A 14896-nucleotide genomic window follows, 5' to 3' on the forward strand; every position below is an offset into this window, starting at 1 on the left:
GCTAGTCCCCTCTGCCCCCCAGGCCGCTTTGAGGGCTTCGGGGGACTCCAGGCGGAGGAGTGTGGCATCCTGAGTGGCTGTGAGAACGGGCACTGTGTCCGCGTGGCCGACGGCTTCACCTGTGACTGCTATGAGGGCTACCGCCTGGACCCGACCCGCATGGCCTGCCTTGGTGAGAATTGGCTCCTCTCCCAACATATGCGCCCCCCCCCAGTAGCCTGATACAACCTCCTTCAACAGTGACCACAGCCCCCCTCTGCCTGGCCCTTCCCCACCCCCTTGCCTGGGCAGGCCACTGGGGCTGGCTTTCAGGCAGGGCAAGGTGCCCCACTTACCTAGCCACCAGTCTTCCCCAGCACATCCTGCTCCCTCTCCCCAACTGACACCCCCTCTCCCATCCCTCCAGATACCGATGAATGCCAGGAGATGGAGGGCCTGTGCCCAGGCGGCCGCTGCCTCAACATGGAGGGCTCCTACCGCTGCCTGTGCCCAAGGGGCTCCATCCCTGCGGGACAGCCCCCCCGCTGCATCCCCACCCCCCGCAGTCGAGCTTGAGCTGGGGAAGGCTGCAGAGTATTTATTGCCTATATTGTCCAAGAAAGCAGGGGCTCAGGGAAACCAGATGTGCACCCCTCTCCTCTCCCCCAGAACCACCGCACAAAGTGGCCTGCATTGTCTGGGGGGCTGGCAGCGCACTTACTCCAAGGTCGGGGGGGGGGCGGACACAGAGTCTTGGGTGCTTCCAAGGGATTGGGGTCCTATCCAGTTCCTACATTCTACCCCTGTTGTGGAAGAGGAACTGGAAATCCCAAAATGGGGTAGAGTTGCAGGATCAAGGCTGGCATCCTGCCACCAGCCTCCTCCTCTTTGAGGTCTACATCTGCGTTTAGCACACAACGGGCCACCTCCTCCCTCCAGCAGGGGGAGCCCTTCTGTGCCTTGTGGGCTGCTGGGAGAGAGTGGGGGAGTCTGGGCTGAGGCCAGGGGGAGAAGGGAGCAATGCAGGCTGTGCTGGCCTGACCCTCCCGCAGGGGTCCCTGTCCTCCTCTGGCATTGCCCAGCCCTCAGTCCCCCACCCAGGGGCTGCGGCAAGGTGCTAGGCGGACTGCAGGGGCTGCACAAGGTGCCCCTCTTAAATTGCCGCCTCTCTCCAGTTGCCAAAAGCAAACCAACTGTGCTGCAAAGGGATGGGGGAGGGGGAGGGACTGCCCCCCTTAGCTCCGTCTGAACACCTAAAGTGCCTTACAACATCAGCGCATTGCCCCTTGTCATCTCCAGCCATCCCCCGCAACAATCTGCACCTCTGTTTTGGGAACCTGGACTGGGGCCTGAGGAGACACATGTCTCTGGGCCCAGAAAGCTTGCGCCACCCTCTCACATCTGTGGAGCTGCCACCCAGCCACTTCCAGGACTCGGGGGGGGGGCACAGTGGCATGCCACAGCAGTGGTTTCTGACCCCACCCATCCCTCCAGTCTGATGCATTTACACTACTGGGACCCGGAAGGGGCTGACAGGAGGGCGAACAATGTCTGCTCTGGCAGGCAGCCAGCCGGGCCTGGCCAAGGACGGGGGCATTCCTGACACATCTGGCCACACGCTCCCCCTTTTCTCCCGCAGAAGCATCATAGTCTTGCAGCTGCCCTCGCCCTGCCCTGCATACACCCACCTCCTCCTGTGCACCCCTTGCACACTCTGCCTGCACCTTGGTGGCCCCTGCCCCAGCTCGCCACCCTCCTCGCAGGAGCAATAAAGGTTTTCTAGGAAAGCTGCCAGTTGCCTTTGCTTGATGTCTGGAGTGGGGAGGGAAGACAAGCAGGCAGGGTGGGTGCGTGAAAAGTTCTCTGCCAGGTCAAAAGCTTCTTCAGGCCAAGATGGTGGGGAAGGGTCATGTGACAGGGGCGCATCTCCCCCCCACCCCTGAAAACGAATCACACCCACTACTTCAATGTGTTCATTAGTCCTGCATTATACTAGTGTTCACTAAAAGCCAGACAAGGCACTTTGATTCACCTTTCCCAGGCCAACCCGCTTACACCCTCCCCACACGCTTTTGTGCAGCTCTGAACATCACTGTGGCCGAACCCTTGGCAGACATGCACAGGCTTTGCAAGGGAGGCAGCCACAACTGCTGCTTCTCATAGAAACTGTGGTGGCTCTTTTCAACTGAGCCAAGACAGTCCTGGGCAAGATCCAGAAGGGGGCAGGGGGGACTCAAGTCCCACTGCAGTGGCATCTTCTCCCGAACAAGCAGCAAGAGCTTCATGGACCAGCCCCTGTGGGGTGAGTCTGCCCCCCACAGTCCCTAGCACCTGCCTTGCGATGTAGCCTTCAGCAGTCCCAGTTGGCAGGGAGCAGGAACAGGGAGCCCTGCAAGTCCTTGGAATGGAGGGCTTGGACAGGGGCTCTCTCCTCGTCCACTGCTTTGGGGGGGGGGCTGGCTGGCAGTAGGTGGCATCACTGTCATGGAATGCCAACAGCCTCACCTGCCTCCTTTTTACCTCTCCTAAATGTTAAAATTTGCAAGCAAAATTGAAAAGCCACATGCTGACATTTCAGAATCAATTGGCGCTGCCCCCGAAGAGGCTGACCAACAGTCTTGTCTCCTGCCCAGCTGAGACACAGGAGGGAAGGAGGACAAAACACCCTCCAAGACCAGGCTGAGGTCAGAGCAGGCCTGGGGGGAGGGGGGAAGCAGCAGGTGGCTCCAGCAGAACCCCTTCTGGGCCAAAGGCAGCAGTCTACTGGAGGGGCACTTCTCATCTGTCTGCGGCTACCTGTTGATGGAGGAATAGTTGGCTGGTCCTCTGGAGCTGAGTGAGGTGGTCACCGGGGCCTTCTCTGCCAGGTCCACCTCTGCTGGAGAGCCCTGGGACGTGAGGATGCGCTCCTGGTCTTCTGTGGGCAGGTCCGGGGGCAGCAGAATCAGGTCAGAGAGGCCATGCAGGTCTGCAGCTGCATGGAAGGTCTGGAGCAGCAGCAGCATGGCCAGGAGCCCCAGCAGCAGGTACACTGGAGTGGGGGGGAGGAGAGTGAGCAGGGCAGCTTCTCCTCCCCCCCCCCACTGAGCACCTGTGCAGTCCAGCCCAAAACCTCACAGTGCTCCTCCAGCCCTGGAGTGCAGGGCTCAGCCTCCTGCCGCAGAGGCATCTGCCTGGCAGCAGCACTCCCACCTCCTCCCTATGGGGGTCCTTCTGGCTGGGAGCCTGTTCAGCTAAAGCATGCGCCTGGCCGGGGCACCCCAGCAGTCCCCACCCCCTGCCTCAGCGTACCAGGCTGCTTCCTGCCAGGTCCGCCAAGCCTTGCCTTGCCTACGCCAGCTGGCAGCAGCACCCTCGGGTTCCACAGAGGCACTTCCCCAGACCTGTGCAGGGGCTCCACCACCAGCAGCCCCCTCATGCAATTATTAAAGAGACCAGCTCAGCAGGACTGGTGGTGGTTCCCTGCGCCCAAGAGTGCCCCAGTTGCACAGGCAGCGTGACTCTCAGCTAAGACCACGCCCCACCTCCCTCCCTCACCTGTGACGGAGATCTTGTAGAGGGGGCGCAGGCGCTGCCCAGGCTGCTCGCCAGGGACGTAGTCACCCAGGCCAATGGTGCAGAGAGAGATGAAACAGAAGTAGAAGGCATCCAGGTAGCTCCAGGACTCCTCCAGGGCACTGAAGATGGCGGCGGGCACCACGAAGAAGGCAACCAGTACCACTGCCAGCAACAGAAAGAGGTGTCCACAGGAGAGGGCCTGCCGGCTGTACCCCCACCGCAGCATCAGGTACTCCAGAGGCCTGGAGGTGACGGTGCCCAGGAGGCGCTGCACGGTAGCTGTCAGCATCAGCATGGTGAAGGGGACACCCAGGAGTGCGTAGAAGATGCAGAAGGCCTTGCCCGCGTCTGAGAGGGGAGTGGTGTAGCCGTAGCCTGTGGTAGAGAGTGGCCGTGGTGGGTCAGCAGCCCAGGAAGCCACTGATGGGACAGGAAGGCAGCAGCTCCCACAGCTGTTTGCCCCCAACCAGCATTCGGAGATGCGGAGCACGGAGGGTCCACCACATCGGCAGCAGAGAAGGCTTAGGTCAGCAGGAGCAACAAGGCCAGGGCATGGCTTTGCAGGCCAGCAGTGCTGCACTCATCCCCATGGTGGCAGGTCGGCAGGTCGGCACAACGACCACACTGGCTTGCGTTATTTTCACGTTACAAACATACATCTTCCTGGTTCTTAAGGCAACACAAACGCTCTGGGTAGGCAGAAGAAGCTGCCCCAAACTGGAAGCCCAAGGAGGATTCCTGGCAGACCCAGAGCAGGCCCTCACTCAGTGTCTCTCACTCCCCCCACAGCTAGTTGAGGCACGAGCTGCTTGCCCTGGGACGTGGGTATGCACAAACCATGGGGCCTGCAGAAGTGGAGTGGGGAAAGCTGCGGGGGGGGGATGCCCACACATGGCCAGGCAGGTGTGCCCAACCCGTCCAAGAGCCCCCTGAAGCTGCTGCAGCCCAAGAGAAGGAGCAGCAGCGCCCTTCCCAGCAAGAGGCTGGCTGGCTGGGGGTGGGGGGAGGCAGGGAACACCCTGTGTGATTCCAGGTCTTGGAGCACATAGAAGAGCACACAGAAGAGGCTAGCAGGAAGCAGCCCCAGGCACTGTCAAGGCCAATCATATGAGGAGCAGCCAGGCAGCCACCGGAGCGGAGTATTTTTAGCTGGGCCAGTTCAGCTCCACAAGGCTGCACGGCTTGGATGGGAAGGAGCTGGCAGCCCCACTCTCCTTGCCGCACACATGGGTCATAGTGTCACTGGCACCCTGCCTGAGCTTGCGGGGCTGCTGCTGCTGCTGCACAGGCCAGGTGGGGCCTGGGCTCTCTGCTGTTTCCCCCACCCTCCCCAGTCAGGCCTGGGGGCTCCCTCTTGGAAGGCAGAGGGTGTGCAGACACACCCAGGACTTCCCCTGTGCTCGGGCCCTGTGACTGCCTGCCTGCCTGCTGGCTGGCCAGGCCTCCTAACTAATCCCCTCTGGCATCTGCTGCAGGCACCTGCCGGGCAGAGCTCACACTGCGGCCCTCCGGAAGTGTCTGTCCCCTGGGAGGTCGACTGCCTGCAGGACCCGGAGGTGCCATCACCAAGCCTTCCTGGGAGCCCAGCAGGAGTATCCGCAGCAGGCAGGCAGGCAGGCAGGCTGGGGCGGGGCCCCCTTGCTCCCTCCCAGGCAGCAGAGCCATCCTCTGCAAACAAAGTGCAGCCCTGGCAGGCCATTGCTGGGTGGGGCCTCTGGTGTGCCACACATTCCTGGCCCAGGGAGGGCAGCTGGCTGTGCAAACCAAACCACCTGCCTGCTTGGTGCTTGAGGCCTGGCTGGACTGCTCCAGGGCAGGGGCAGCTGGGGAGGGAGAGCCTACTGGGCCACCCACCTGCTCTCCCCATAAGTCTACATCAAAGGGTGAGGAGATGGAGAGAGTTCATGTTAAACCATTAACAGTATCTTGATGGGAGCAATCTGAAGAGCTAAACAAACAATGTATGGAGTCTTCCTGTTAGGCAAGCATAAAGAAGCTTATCAGCAAAAAGAGATTGTGACTGTGTGGTGTGTCACTGTGTGTGTGTGGGGGGGGGGGAATTCCTTGCTGCCCTTCCTGCTTCACAACCCCCCTCCCCAAACTCTTGCACAACCAAACGGGGGCATCACATGCTCCCCTTCTTCAGGGGCACAGCTGAACTGGCCACTTGCAGGAAGCCCCCAGCTACGTGCCGCTTTCCACCACGCTCCTGCATTTCCTCTGGGCGGAACTGAGAGCCCCAAGCAGGTCACAGCTTCTTCTGCTGTGGAAAGCGATCAAGGAACACTCTGCCCCTCCTCCCTGGGCTCAGACCCACCAGGCCCAGACCACTTACACCTACACAACACCTTCACCCTGGCCAAGCGCTTCTTCCAGCAGCAGAGGGGGGAGGCCATGCCCAGTTGGGCAGAGAGGAGCTGCCCTCAGCCTTGGCAACTAGTAGGGGCAGCTCCCCACTCAGCTGGAACTGCTGGGGGGGGGCCAGCTCGGCCGGTATCGGTTGCTGGAGAAAGGGCTGGATGGACGAGAGACCTTGCGGCAGGAGAAGGCCCCTTCCTGGGCTCAAGGCCTCCCAAGGCCACCAGATGATGATCTTCACAGGGTGCCTCTCCCCTTCTTCCCCCAGAAAGGGGTCGCCTGGGCTTATTTTGTATACCCCAAGTGTGGTGCTGGGATGGAGGGACAGAGCAGCCTTTGGACTCCTGTGGCAGGTGGCCCCTCCCTCCAAACTTTGCCCACCCCACCTGAACCCAGAGTGGCATGCGGGGTGCAGAGAGTGGGCACTGTAAGGAGCAGGCCCCCCAACATCATCGATCTGCTCAGCGTGGACTTTTCATCAGAGGACTGGAAGCAGCTCCAGTTCTGGGGCTGTCAAGCCCTTGTGTGGTGGTTCCAACTGTGAATCGCAGAATCCTGGTGCGAAACCTGCCACCCTGTACGATGCACAAGACTGCAGCCCTCATGGAGAGGCCGGTCAATGAGCCAGGAGGTCAAGGGGGCCACCAGTGGGAAAAGTTTGGGAACCACCGCCTGGCAGGCTTCACCCCCCAGACAGACAAAGGTGGCGTGGGGGCCACCCCCTGCACGGCTTGCCAGAAGGGGGGCACTGAGCCCCTGGGGCAAATCAGGAAGCCAGAGACTGAACCAGGAAGCTCAGGCTTCCCTGGGCAAGGAATTCAGTGCAGCGACCAGCTCTGCAGGGATGGCGTACAGATCACCTGGATGATGTGGACAGTTTTGCCGGAAGGCTGGACAAGCAAAGGCACACCTTCCCTTTGCTCCCTGAGGTGCCAGACTGACTGCGCTCCCCTGTCCCAGCCCTTCAGGACACCACCCCCCCCACCGCGCAGGGAAGGGAGGCGAACAGCTGGGTCAGAGATCCCACCAGATCCGCTCTCAGAAAGCCCACCGCACTCCTGCCCCGAGAGGGAGACCGCACCGCCCATCGAGGCGGAGGGCAGGGGCGGCGGGGCTAGGCGGCCTTCCTTCGGAGGCGGGAAGCGCCGAGGGCAGCCTTGAGGGGGCGGGGGCGCCCGGGGGGCACGCCAGGGCCGGGACTCACCGACGGTGGTGACGAGGGTGCTGGCGAAGAAGAAGGCGGAGGCGAAGTCCCAGTCGGAGGCGGCGGCCGAGCCGTTGCCCAGCAGGGCGGCGCCGTGGCGCGGGGTGCGCAGGACGGCGCGCAGGAAGCTCTCGAGGACGGGCTCGGGCAGGCAGGGGCTGGCGTGCAGGAAGGCGGCCTTCAGCTCGCGCAGCTCGGCCCGCAGGCGCCTCTCGGAGGGCCGCTCGACGGCCGAGAGCACCAGCGCGCCCAGCAGCAGGTAGCCCGCGTAGCCCAGCGCCAGGAGCGCCAGCCGGGCGCAGCGCCGCATCGTCCCGGCGCTCGGGCTGGGCTGAGCTGGCACCGCGGAAGCGACGCCCGCCCGCTGCTCTGGGGCCGGCAGCGCCGCCTGCCAGCCCCTTCGGCCGGCCCGGCCAAGCCCCTCCCGTCGGGCGGAGCCGCGCGCTGCCTCCGGGCGCACCTGGCGGGAGGGCAGCCCCGCCCAGGGCAGGGAGGGGGCGGGGAGCGGACTCAGCGAGCCCCCCTCCTTCCCCGCTGCTTACGCGGGTGTCCCGAGGAAGCCGGGAGGTCCGCGCTGCGCCCGGAGGTGGCGGCGGGGGGGAGCTCTGTACGTGCTCAGGGACACTCGACGCGCGGCCGCCCGCGCTCCCTGCACACCGCAGGACCGCCTCCCGCGCAGGCAGCAGAGGGCTGCGGGTGGAGGCTTCAGGCTGGCCGGCCACCGTCGGGCACTGCACAGCGGGCCAGTGGGGGACCCAGAAGCCCGAGCCTGAGCGGGGCGCTGGGCGGCTGCGGAGGCTGCCTGCCGGGGCCGCGCAGCGCTGCGGGAGCAGCAGGGCCCCCGGAGGCTCCTTCCCCCCGCGAGCCCATCAGTGTTGGACGGGCAGGACCCGAGGGGGAGAGCCGCTGCCTGCCTGTGCAGACGGCCCGCGGTGCCCCCCCCCGTGGTGCCCAGTGCTGGGAAGGCGCGGAGGGGTGAGAAGCAGGGGCGGAGGCAGTTCCAGGGGGCGGGGGGCGCGGGGGGAGGAGCGGGCGCCGCGTGAGCTGGTAAACAGTCACGGGGCGAGCGGGCAGGGTGACTGGCCCCGTGGCCAGGCCGGCGGAAGGGGGCAGAGATAACTCCGCGGCCAGGGTCCTCTGGCTGGAACAGCAGAGCCGGGGAGGCGCCCGGGCCCTCCAAGCCCAGCGCGGCCAGTCGGGGCCGTCAGTCCACAGTCTGTTGACAGAGAGGCCGGGCCATCGGGGGCTCAGCGGGAGGGCGGCCGACAGAGCAGCACGTCGTGTCCCTCTGAGCCGGGTCATCGCCAGGCGGGCACCTCCAGCCCAGGACAGGCCAGCGCAGAGCACTGAGTGCAGGGCAGGGGTCGGACCCAGTCCAGACGGCCCTCTCTGAGCTGGAGGTCAGCAGAGGGGCCGACTGGACCTCGTGGGGAGGAAGTCGCAGCAAGACACGAACATCTGTCTCAACGGGTGGGGGGGCGCCTGCCTTACAGGACGAGCAGTTCGCACACGCTCAGAAGGGCACTTGGCCTCCCAGTCCCCCCGAGCTCCCCACCACTCAAAGCGTTCTGCCAGGCTGCGCTGCCCCATCTCCCTGTCTGGGCCTGGAGCCCCTTCTCCAAAGCCCCTGTCAACAGGGCCCGTGAGAGGGGGGATATGGTGTGAAGAATGGCAGGCACATTGAGTGTGAGCCTACAGAGTTTCAGGCATTGTATTGTGTAGACATTATGATCCATTAATCCACTGCAACTAAGCCCAGGACACAAGATTGAGAGCCCCCCCCAGATCAGTTTAGACCAGGGGTGCCCAAACCCTGGCCCTGGGGCCACTTGAGCCTCTGGCCCTCCGGAGATTCATTGGAGTCCGTGCTGGCCAGACACAATTGCTCTTAGCATGACAGCAACTGTTTGACCTCTCGCATGAACTGTGGGATGAGGGCTCCCTCCACTGCTTGCTGTTTCATGTCTGTGATGCAGCAGAGGCAGCAAAGGAAAGGCCAGCCTTGCTTTGTACAAGGCCTTTTATAGGCCTTGAGCTATTGCAAGCCCTTCATTCATTCATATAAGTCCATCTTTAATATATTCATTTATGTAAGCTTATGTAAATTTATTCAAATTTTAAATGTAAATTAATTCTTCTTCCCCCACCCCCGCCTCCGACACAGTCTCAGAGAGATGATGTGGCCCTCCTGCCAAAAACTTTGGACACCCCTGGTTTAGACCAGTGGTTCTCACACATTTAGCACTGGGACACACTTTTTAGAATGAGAATCTGTCGGGACCCACTGGAAGTGATGTCGTGACCGGAAGTTACATCATCAAGCAGGAACATTTTTAACAATTCTAGGCTGCAGTCCTACTCACACTTACCCAGGAGTAAGTCCCATTTACTATCATTGTTAAAAGGATATACATAGGAGCTTATTAAAAGTACAGGTCTGTCACATATCCCCAAATGCAGTCATGTAGCATGGTAGCATCGAGTCTAATATATTAAAAATAAAATATTGAAATGAATGGGAACCCACCTGAAATTGGCTCGTGACCCACCTAGTGAGTCCTGACCCACAGTTTGAGAAACACTGGTTTAGACTGAGCATTCCCAGGGTGCAGACCTGGCCCCCACGCATCTCCAAGTAAAAACTGCCACCTTTTAAAGAGCTTCTACAACAAAGTCGTGGCAAAGAGACCACCGGGAGACCCCTCTCCATCCTGAACCCTTTCAGCTAACCTACCTTACAGGGTTATCATGAGGATAAGCTGGGGGGGGCTGTTTTGAGCAATTTGGAGGATTGTGGGATAATAATATTCATCATCATCAAAAACCCTGTTGTGTAAGACTAGTCTGAAAGGGGGGGGGGTATGGTCTGCCAACTACTCTAACCTGGGCAGAGGTTCAGGCAGTCAGTTCTACTGAGCAGCTGGGAGAGTTGCAGGCTTGTGGGGCAAGTTTTCTGGGTGCAGGTGCCAGTAGTCTAATGCAGTGGTTCCCAAATTGTGGGTCGTGAAACTGACAAGCTGATAGCTGACAAGGAGAATGAATTGAGTCAGATGGAAACTGAAAGGGAGCAGCAAGTGAATGCTTACTCATGAGTAAGCAAACATGCCTGAGTCCATTTGAAGGGCAAGGGGAACACACCACCACCAGAATGGTCTCATTCCAATTAATGCAGGCCCCAACAAACTCTCAAGAAGGAAGCCCCCCTATATTGAGCTCTATAGAAAGCGAAACTGAGCCCATTTACTCGCAAGTAGGTGAATGTGCCTCAGCTCTTATCCAAGGGCAGGTAAAGGGGAATGCAAGGCCACCAGAATGGTCCTGAGTTGATGAATGTGGAGCTCAGTGAATACTCCAGAAGGTTACTCCACTCGTTAGTAGGAAGGCTGCAAATGGACTGTATTTTCTTTTTTGATCTCGGGAAGCTGGATGGGTCCGGACGCAGAGTCCTGTTTCAAAATTTGGGATCAATCACTGGTCTAACATGGTGTGTCAGCGGTGGATTGCTGGGCACGCACATGTGGTGGATGTGAGCAGTGATGTTGAGGGCTGGAGGCAGGGCAGTCTGGGGGGGGGGGCTGTGCAGGCCTGCCCAGTGGCAGTCGCTCTGTTCCCCTTCCAAGTGTGAGGGGAAACCTGGCCTCCCCAACGGAAGCAAGGCGCCCCCCCCCCGCGCGCAGGGATGTCACCGGTGCCCGGAGAGCCCCTCGTGTCTCCTCCATGCCAGTCTTCTGAGGGCTCGTTGCGGGAAGGGATCCCGAGCAGGGACGCGTGGCGGGTGGGGAGGCCAGTGAGGCAGAGCCTCCCCGCCGGAGTCCACCTCCTCCGCCGCAGCCCACGCGCAGAGCCCCCCCCCCCGGGTGGCGGGGCTTTTCGAAGGCTCTGCGCGCCCTGCCGGAGGGAGGAGAGGAAAGCACTTCCAGGCCGGGGCGCTGGAGAGGCGGCCAGGGCCGGCCCTCTGTGCATGCTCAGAGGCCCCTTCGCAGGCGCCAGGAGCGGTGCGGGGCGCCTCCGGGCAGCCGGGGCTTCGCGTCCCGGGGCGGGCTCCCCGCAGGGCCGCGGCGCGCGGGCGGCGGAGCCACATCCGGGACTGCGGCGGCGTCACTGCCGCCCGCGCGTGCGCGTCTTCCGCGCCGGCCGGAGCCGCTCCCGGCCATTCATCGGCGGCGGCGGCGGCGTCACGGCCCCTCCCGCGACTGGCCGGCGAGGCTCCGGCTGCGGCTCTGCCGGTCCGCGCGCCGCCATGAGCGCGGAGGCCGGCAGGGGCGGGGACCCCGCGGCCCCGCAGACCCCGCGCCCCCCCGCGGCCGCCCGCGCCCGCCGCGCCCCGCAGCTCTTCGAGGACACCAGCGGCGCCGCCGCCCTCCTGCCCGCGCCCGTCTCCGGCCTCGCCGCCGCCTGCGGGGGCAGCCTCGCCGCCCAGGGCCGGGAGCTCGTCGACCGGAACGTGAGTGCCGGGCTCGTGCGGAGCGCCGCCCCGGGAGCTTGTGCAGAGCGCCCCGCCCCAACCCGGGAGCATGTACAGAGCGCCGCCCTCCCCGCCCCCAGAGCATGTGCAGAGCGCCGCTCCCCGCGGGCATGTGCAGACTGCCGTCTCACCCCCGCAGCTGGAGCGCCTGGTGCCGGTGGCGACGCTGAAATACTACTTCGCGGTGGACTCCGCCTACGTGGGCAGGAAACTGGGCCTGCTCCTCTTCCCCTTCCTGCACCAGGTGGGTGAGGGGGGGCGCTGCTGGGGGGCTGGCGGGAGGGCCTCTGAGGGGGCCTGGCGCTGAGGCGCGATGGACCCCTGGCTGGGTCCGGCCTTCCTCTGGCTTCTCCCTGGCGGAGGGGCCCCCTGCAGAGCCAGCACCCACCCTCCTGCTGAGTGGGGGGGGTCTTCTGCGGGGCACCTCCCAAGCCCCCTGTTGGCGCCTGCCGCTGCGTCCCCCCATGGAGACTGTCTGTGGGGGGAGCTGTCACCCCGGCTTTCTTTGGCAGGACTGGCAGGTGCGGTATCAGCAGGACACCCCAGTGGCCCCCCGCTTTGATGTCAATGCCCCTGACCTGTACATTCCAGGTACTGAGGGGCTCAGCTGAGGGGTTCCCGTCTTTCAGACACGCAGGTTGGCTCTGGTGCTCACGCAGAGGAGCCCCTCACACTTACAGCTATGAGGGCCATGATGCTCTCCAGGTAGCAAGAGGGTGGGGGGGGGGGTCCCCTGAAGGTCTCCCAGTCCATCATTCAGTGTCAGCCAGCTGTGCACTGAGCTGTGGCTGCAGCCGGCTGTGGAGTCGCCTGGAGAGCTGTGCCATGGAGGGAGGCTCTGCTCACGGGAGCTGCTCTCCGCTACACCTGACGCCCCTTGTTCTTCCCCAGTCATGGCCTTCATCACCTACATCTTGGTGGCTGGGCTGGCCCTGGGAACCCAGAACAGGTGAGAATATTGTACCCCAGTTTGATCTAGGTGACCCTGAACGTACTCCCTGCCGCAGCAGATGGAACTTCAGGGATTCCTGGCCGGGCTCTGACCAGAGTGTTTTTCCGGCCTCAAAGTCTGTCTTCCAATGCCACCTCCTCAGGTGCTTTGGTCCCCTATCACGGCTCTGGGTTCTTGAGGGAGGCTGGGTCTGCCCCACAGTGCATGCCCTGCTACGGTGGGCCTGGCCGTCCGGTCTGCTGCAAAACTCCGCCTTAACACCACCAACACCCTTGTAGATTCTCCCCTGACCTGCTGGGTTTGCAGGCAAGCTCAGCTCTGGCATGGCTGGTTGTCGAGGTGTTGGTCATTCTCTTGAGCCTCTACCTCGTGACTGTCAACACTGACTTGTCTACAATTGACTTGGTCGCTTTCTCAGGGTACAAGTATGTTGGGTGAGTAGCTTGGGGGGCCCCTCCTTTTGCTCCTCCTGCCCACCCCATGGCAGTGCACCTGGCCTGGGCAGTCATGCTGGTGTGGGGGCAGCCCCTGGGCAGGTGCAGGTTCTCTGCCACTGCTGTTCCTTCTCTTGGCAGAATGATTGTCGGCCTTCTGGCTGGGTTGCTCTTTGGGAAGATGGGCTACTATTTGCTACTGAGCTGGTGCTGCATTACGATCTTTGTCTTCACGGTAAGGACAGGGTGGCTGTGCCCCTTCCAGGGGGTGGTGGTGGGTTTTGCCCCAGGCCTACTCTAGCAGCTGGCCTCATACTGAGTTCTTCTCTGGCACTTGCTCTTTTCCCCCTACAGATACGGACCCTGCGTCTGAAGATCCTGGCTGAGACTGCCGTGGAAGGTGTGCTGGTGCAAGGGCCCAAAAACCAGCTGCGCATGTACCTGACCATGGCTGTTGCTGGCCTGCAACCCCTCGTCATGTACTGGCTCACCTTCCACCTCATCCACTGAGCCTGGTCCTCCAGAGACCTCAGGCAGGTAGCTGGGTGCAGACCACTGCACATGACTGCCTCTCCGAGCCCTTTCTGGAAGGAGAGTGGGTAGGCAGGTTCTGGCTTGCGGAGCTGCTCTCCCTTCCCTCTGGAGGAAGGTCATGGACCCCATGCTGGCTGTGTCAGGGCACCGCTGTTTGCTGGTGACTCAGTATTACTGGAGAGGGCAGGGTGTGGTAAAAGGGGCTCTTCCTCCCTCTTGTGCTTGCTTCTCTCAGCCTTTGTCCTGTCCTTGCTAATAAATAAAAATGGACCCAGGCCTGTGCTATGACATACTCTCTTCCAAGCTGGGGTGGGGGGGGGGGTGGACAGGGGCAAAAGGGGCTCCCTTCATGTGCAGACTGCAGCTACACGAAGCACACTCTAGCACAGTGGTTTTCAACTTTTTTCATGGCATGACCCCAATATGAAGTATGAGTGGGGACCCTTGCCACCCACTCCCTGCCCCATAGTGCCCTCCCAGCACTGTTCACCAAATATTCTTAACAGAGAGCAGAAAAAGTTACCAGGAAGCCTGCCCCTAATGAAAGCTAGCATAAACAGGCCTAGAACCGTCACCTGGTTGCTGAAGATGCCTCTCCTTTGTGTTCCAGTCCAATGGTCTTCAACCTTTTTCATTCCTGTAAGTTGCCATGAACCCACCACAGAGGCTTTGCAACCCCACTGGGGTCCCACCCCCAAGGTTGAAGAACACTGCTCTAGAGAACACCAGCACTCTACCCTGGCTCCAGGGGCTGTGGAGGAAAGTGAGGCAGGGAAAGGGCAGCTGCAGAGGAGACCAGCCCTCCCCCCAAGGGCCCATAGAGCAGCTGCCTCCCCAGTCTCTGAGGACAGGTCATAATGCACCTTCCAGGCATGATGGTCAAGGGCAGAAGTGGCAGCTGTAGCTGGCAGAGCAGAGCACAGTTGCCTGTTAAGTGGAGCCCTGAGAACAGCCACGGTGTTGAGGGGGCCAGTGGGAAGCAACTGCCAAAGGGGGTGTGGCTGACACCTGTGTGTGCTAAACCCCCACCTTGCATGACTATTGCACAACTTCTCTCCCTCCAGGCTGCAAGACAGTGGTGGCAATACTGCTGGGGAAGGAGGGACCCCCAACAGAGCAGGGCCTGTCAGTGCTGGTTACAACCCCCCACCCCACCCTAGAGGCATCAAGGGTCAAGCTCTGAGCCAGCCAATGTGCCTTAGCCGGCTGCTCAGATGTCCTGCACCCCCCACCACTTCCAGCTGGCCTATGGCACCAGACAAGTTCAGCTTTAAACATTCTTGTTTTATTGTATTAAAAAGACAATTCCCCATAAAAGAATCAAATTTCAATTTTAAAAAACCTAGAGTATAAAAATTCACTGCATAAATGCAAATATTGTGCTCAAGCAGAGAAAAGAGGTTCATAATTGT

General features: G+C 61.5%; 3 protein-coding genes across 6 annotated transcripts in view; 2 read left to right on the forward strand and 1 right to left on the reverse strand.

Annotated features, from left to right (window-relative positions):
* The window catches only part of LTBP4 (latent transforming growth factor beta binding protein 4), a 34274-nt gene extending 32505 nt beyond the window's left edge, over positions 1–1769 (forward strand). For all 4 annotated transcript variants that reach the window (XM_066638941.1, XM_066638939.1, XM_066638938.1 and 1 more), the window contains 2 exons: positions 23–172; positions 407–1769. In XM_066638941.1, coding sequence (XP_066495038.1) covers positions 23–172; positions 407–555 — 299 coding nt within the window. In that variant the 3' untranslated portion in view covers positions 556–1769. The remainder of the gene's footprint in view (positions 1–22; positions 173–406) is intronic.
* A 985-nt stretch (positions 1770–2754) lies between these two features.
* KCNK6 (potassium two pore domain channel subfamily K member 6) lies at positions 2755–7409 on the reverse strand. Its single transcript, XM_066638889.1, has 3 exons — positions 7100–7409; positions 3517–3912; positions 2755–3010 (listed from the first exon to the last, which is right to left on the reverse strand). The coding sequence occupies exons 1-3, from the start codon at positions 7407–7409 to the stop codon at positions 2772–2774; spliced, it is 945 nt and encodes a 314-aa protein (XP_066494986.1). The 3' UTR covers positions 2755–2771.
* Positions 7410–10778: 3369 nt separating this feature from the next.
* On the forward strand, positions 10779–13772 carry LOC136661138 (protein YIF1B-A-like). Its single transcript, XM_066638157.1, has 7 exons — positions 10779–11543; positions 11704–11808; positions 12077–12155; positions 12456–12513; positions 12795–12950; positions 13092–13185; positions 13305–13772. Exons 1-7 carry the CDS (start codon positions 10779–10781, stop codon positions 13458–13460), a joined length of 1413 nt encoding a protein of 470 aa, XP_066494254.1. The 3' UTR covers positions 13461–13772.
* Positions 13773–14896: the final 1124 nt, after the last annotated feature.

Source organism: Tiliqua scincoides, chromosome 10, assembly GCF_035046505.1.
Source record: "Tiliqua scincoides isolate rTilSci1 chromosome 10, rTilSci1.hap2, whole genome shotgun sequence".
Lineage (NCBI taxonomy): Eukaryota > Metazoa > Chordata > Lepidosauria > Squamata > Scincidae > Tiliqua > Tiliqua scincoides.

Excerpts from the sequence above, each read along its gene's own strand:
- KCNK6 (XM_066638889.1), bottom strand. The coding sequence starts at position 7,409 with ATGCGGCGCTGCGCCCGGCTGGCGCTCCTGGCGCTGGGCTACGCGGGC. Across the intron at positions 3,913-7,099 it reads CACCCTCGTCACCACCGTCG|GCTACGGCTACACCACTCCC; the intron begins GTGAGTCCCGGC and ends TCTCTACCACAG. Across the intron at positions 3,011-3,516 it reads CTACAAGATCTCCGTCACAG|TGTACCTGCTGCTGGGGCTC; the intron begins GTGAGGGAGGGA and ends CCCCCACTCCAG.
- LOC136661138 (XM_066638157.1), top strand. The coding sequence starts at position 10,779 with ATGTCACCGGTGCCCGGAGAGCCCCTCGTGTCTCCTCCATGCCAGTCT. Across the intron at positions 11,544-11,703 it reads GGGAGCTCGTCGACCGGAAC|CTGGAGCGCCTGGTGCCGGT; the intron begins GTGAGTGCCGGG and ends TCACCCCCGCAG. Across the intron at positions 12,514-12,794 it reads GCCCTGGGAACCCAGAACAG|ATTCTCCCCTGACCTGCTGG; the intron begins GTGAGAATATTG and ends ACACCCTTGTAG.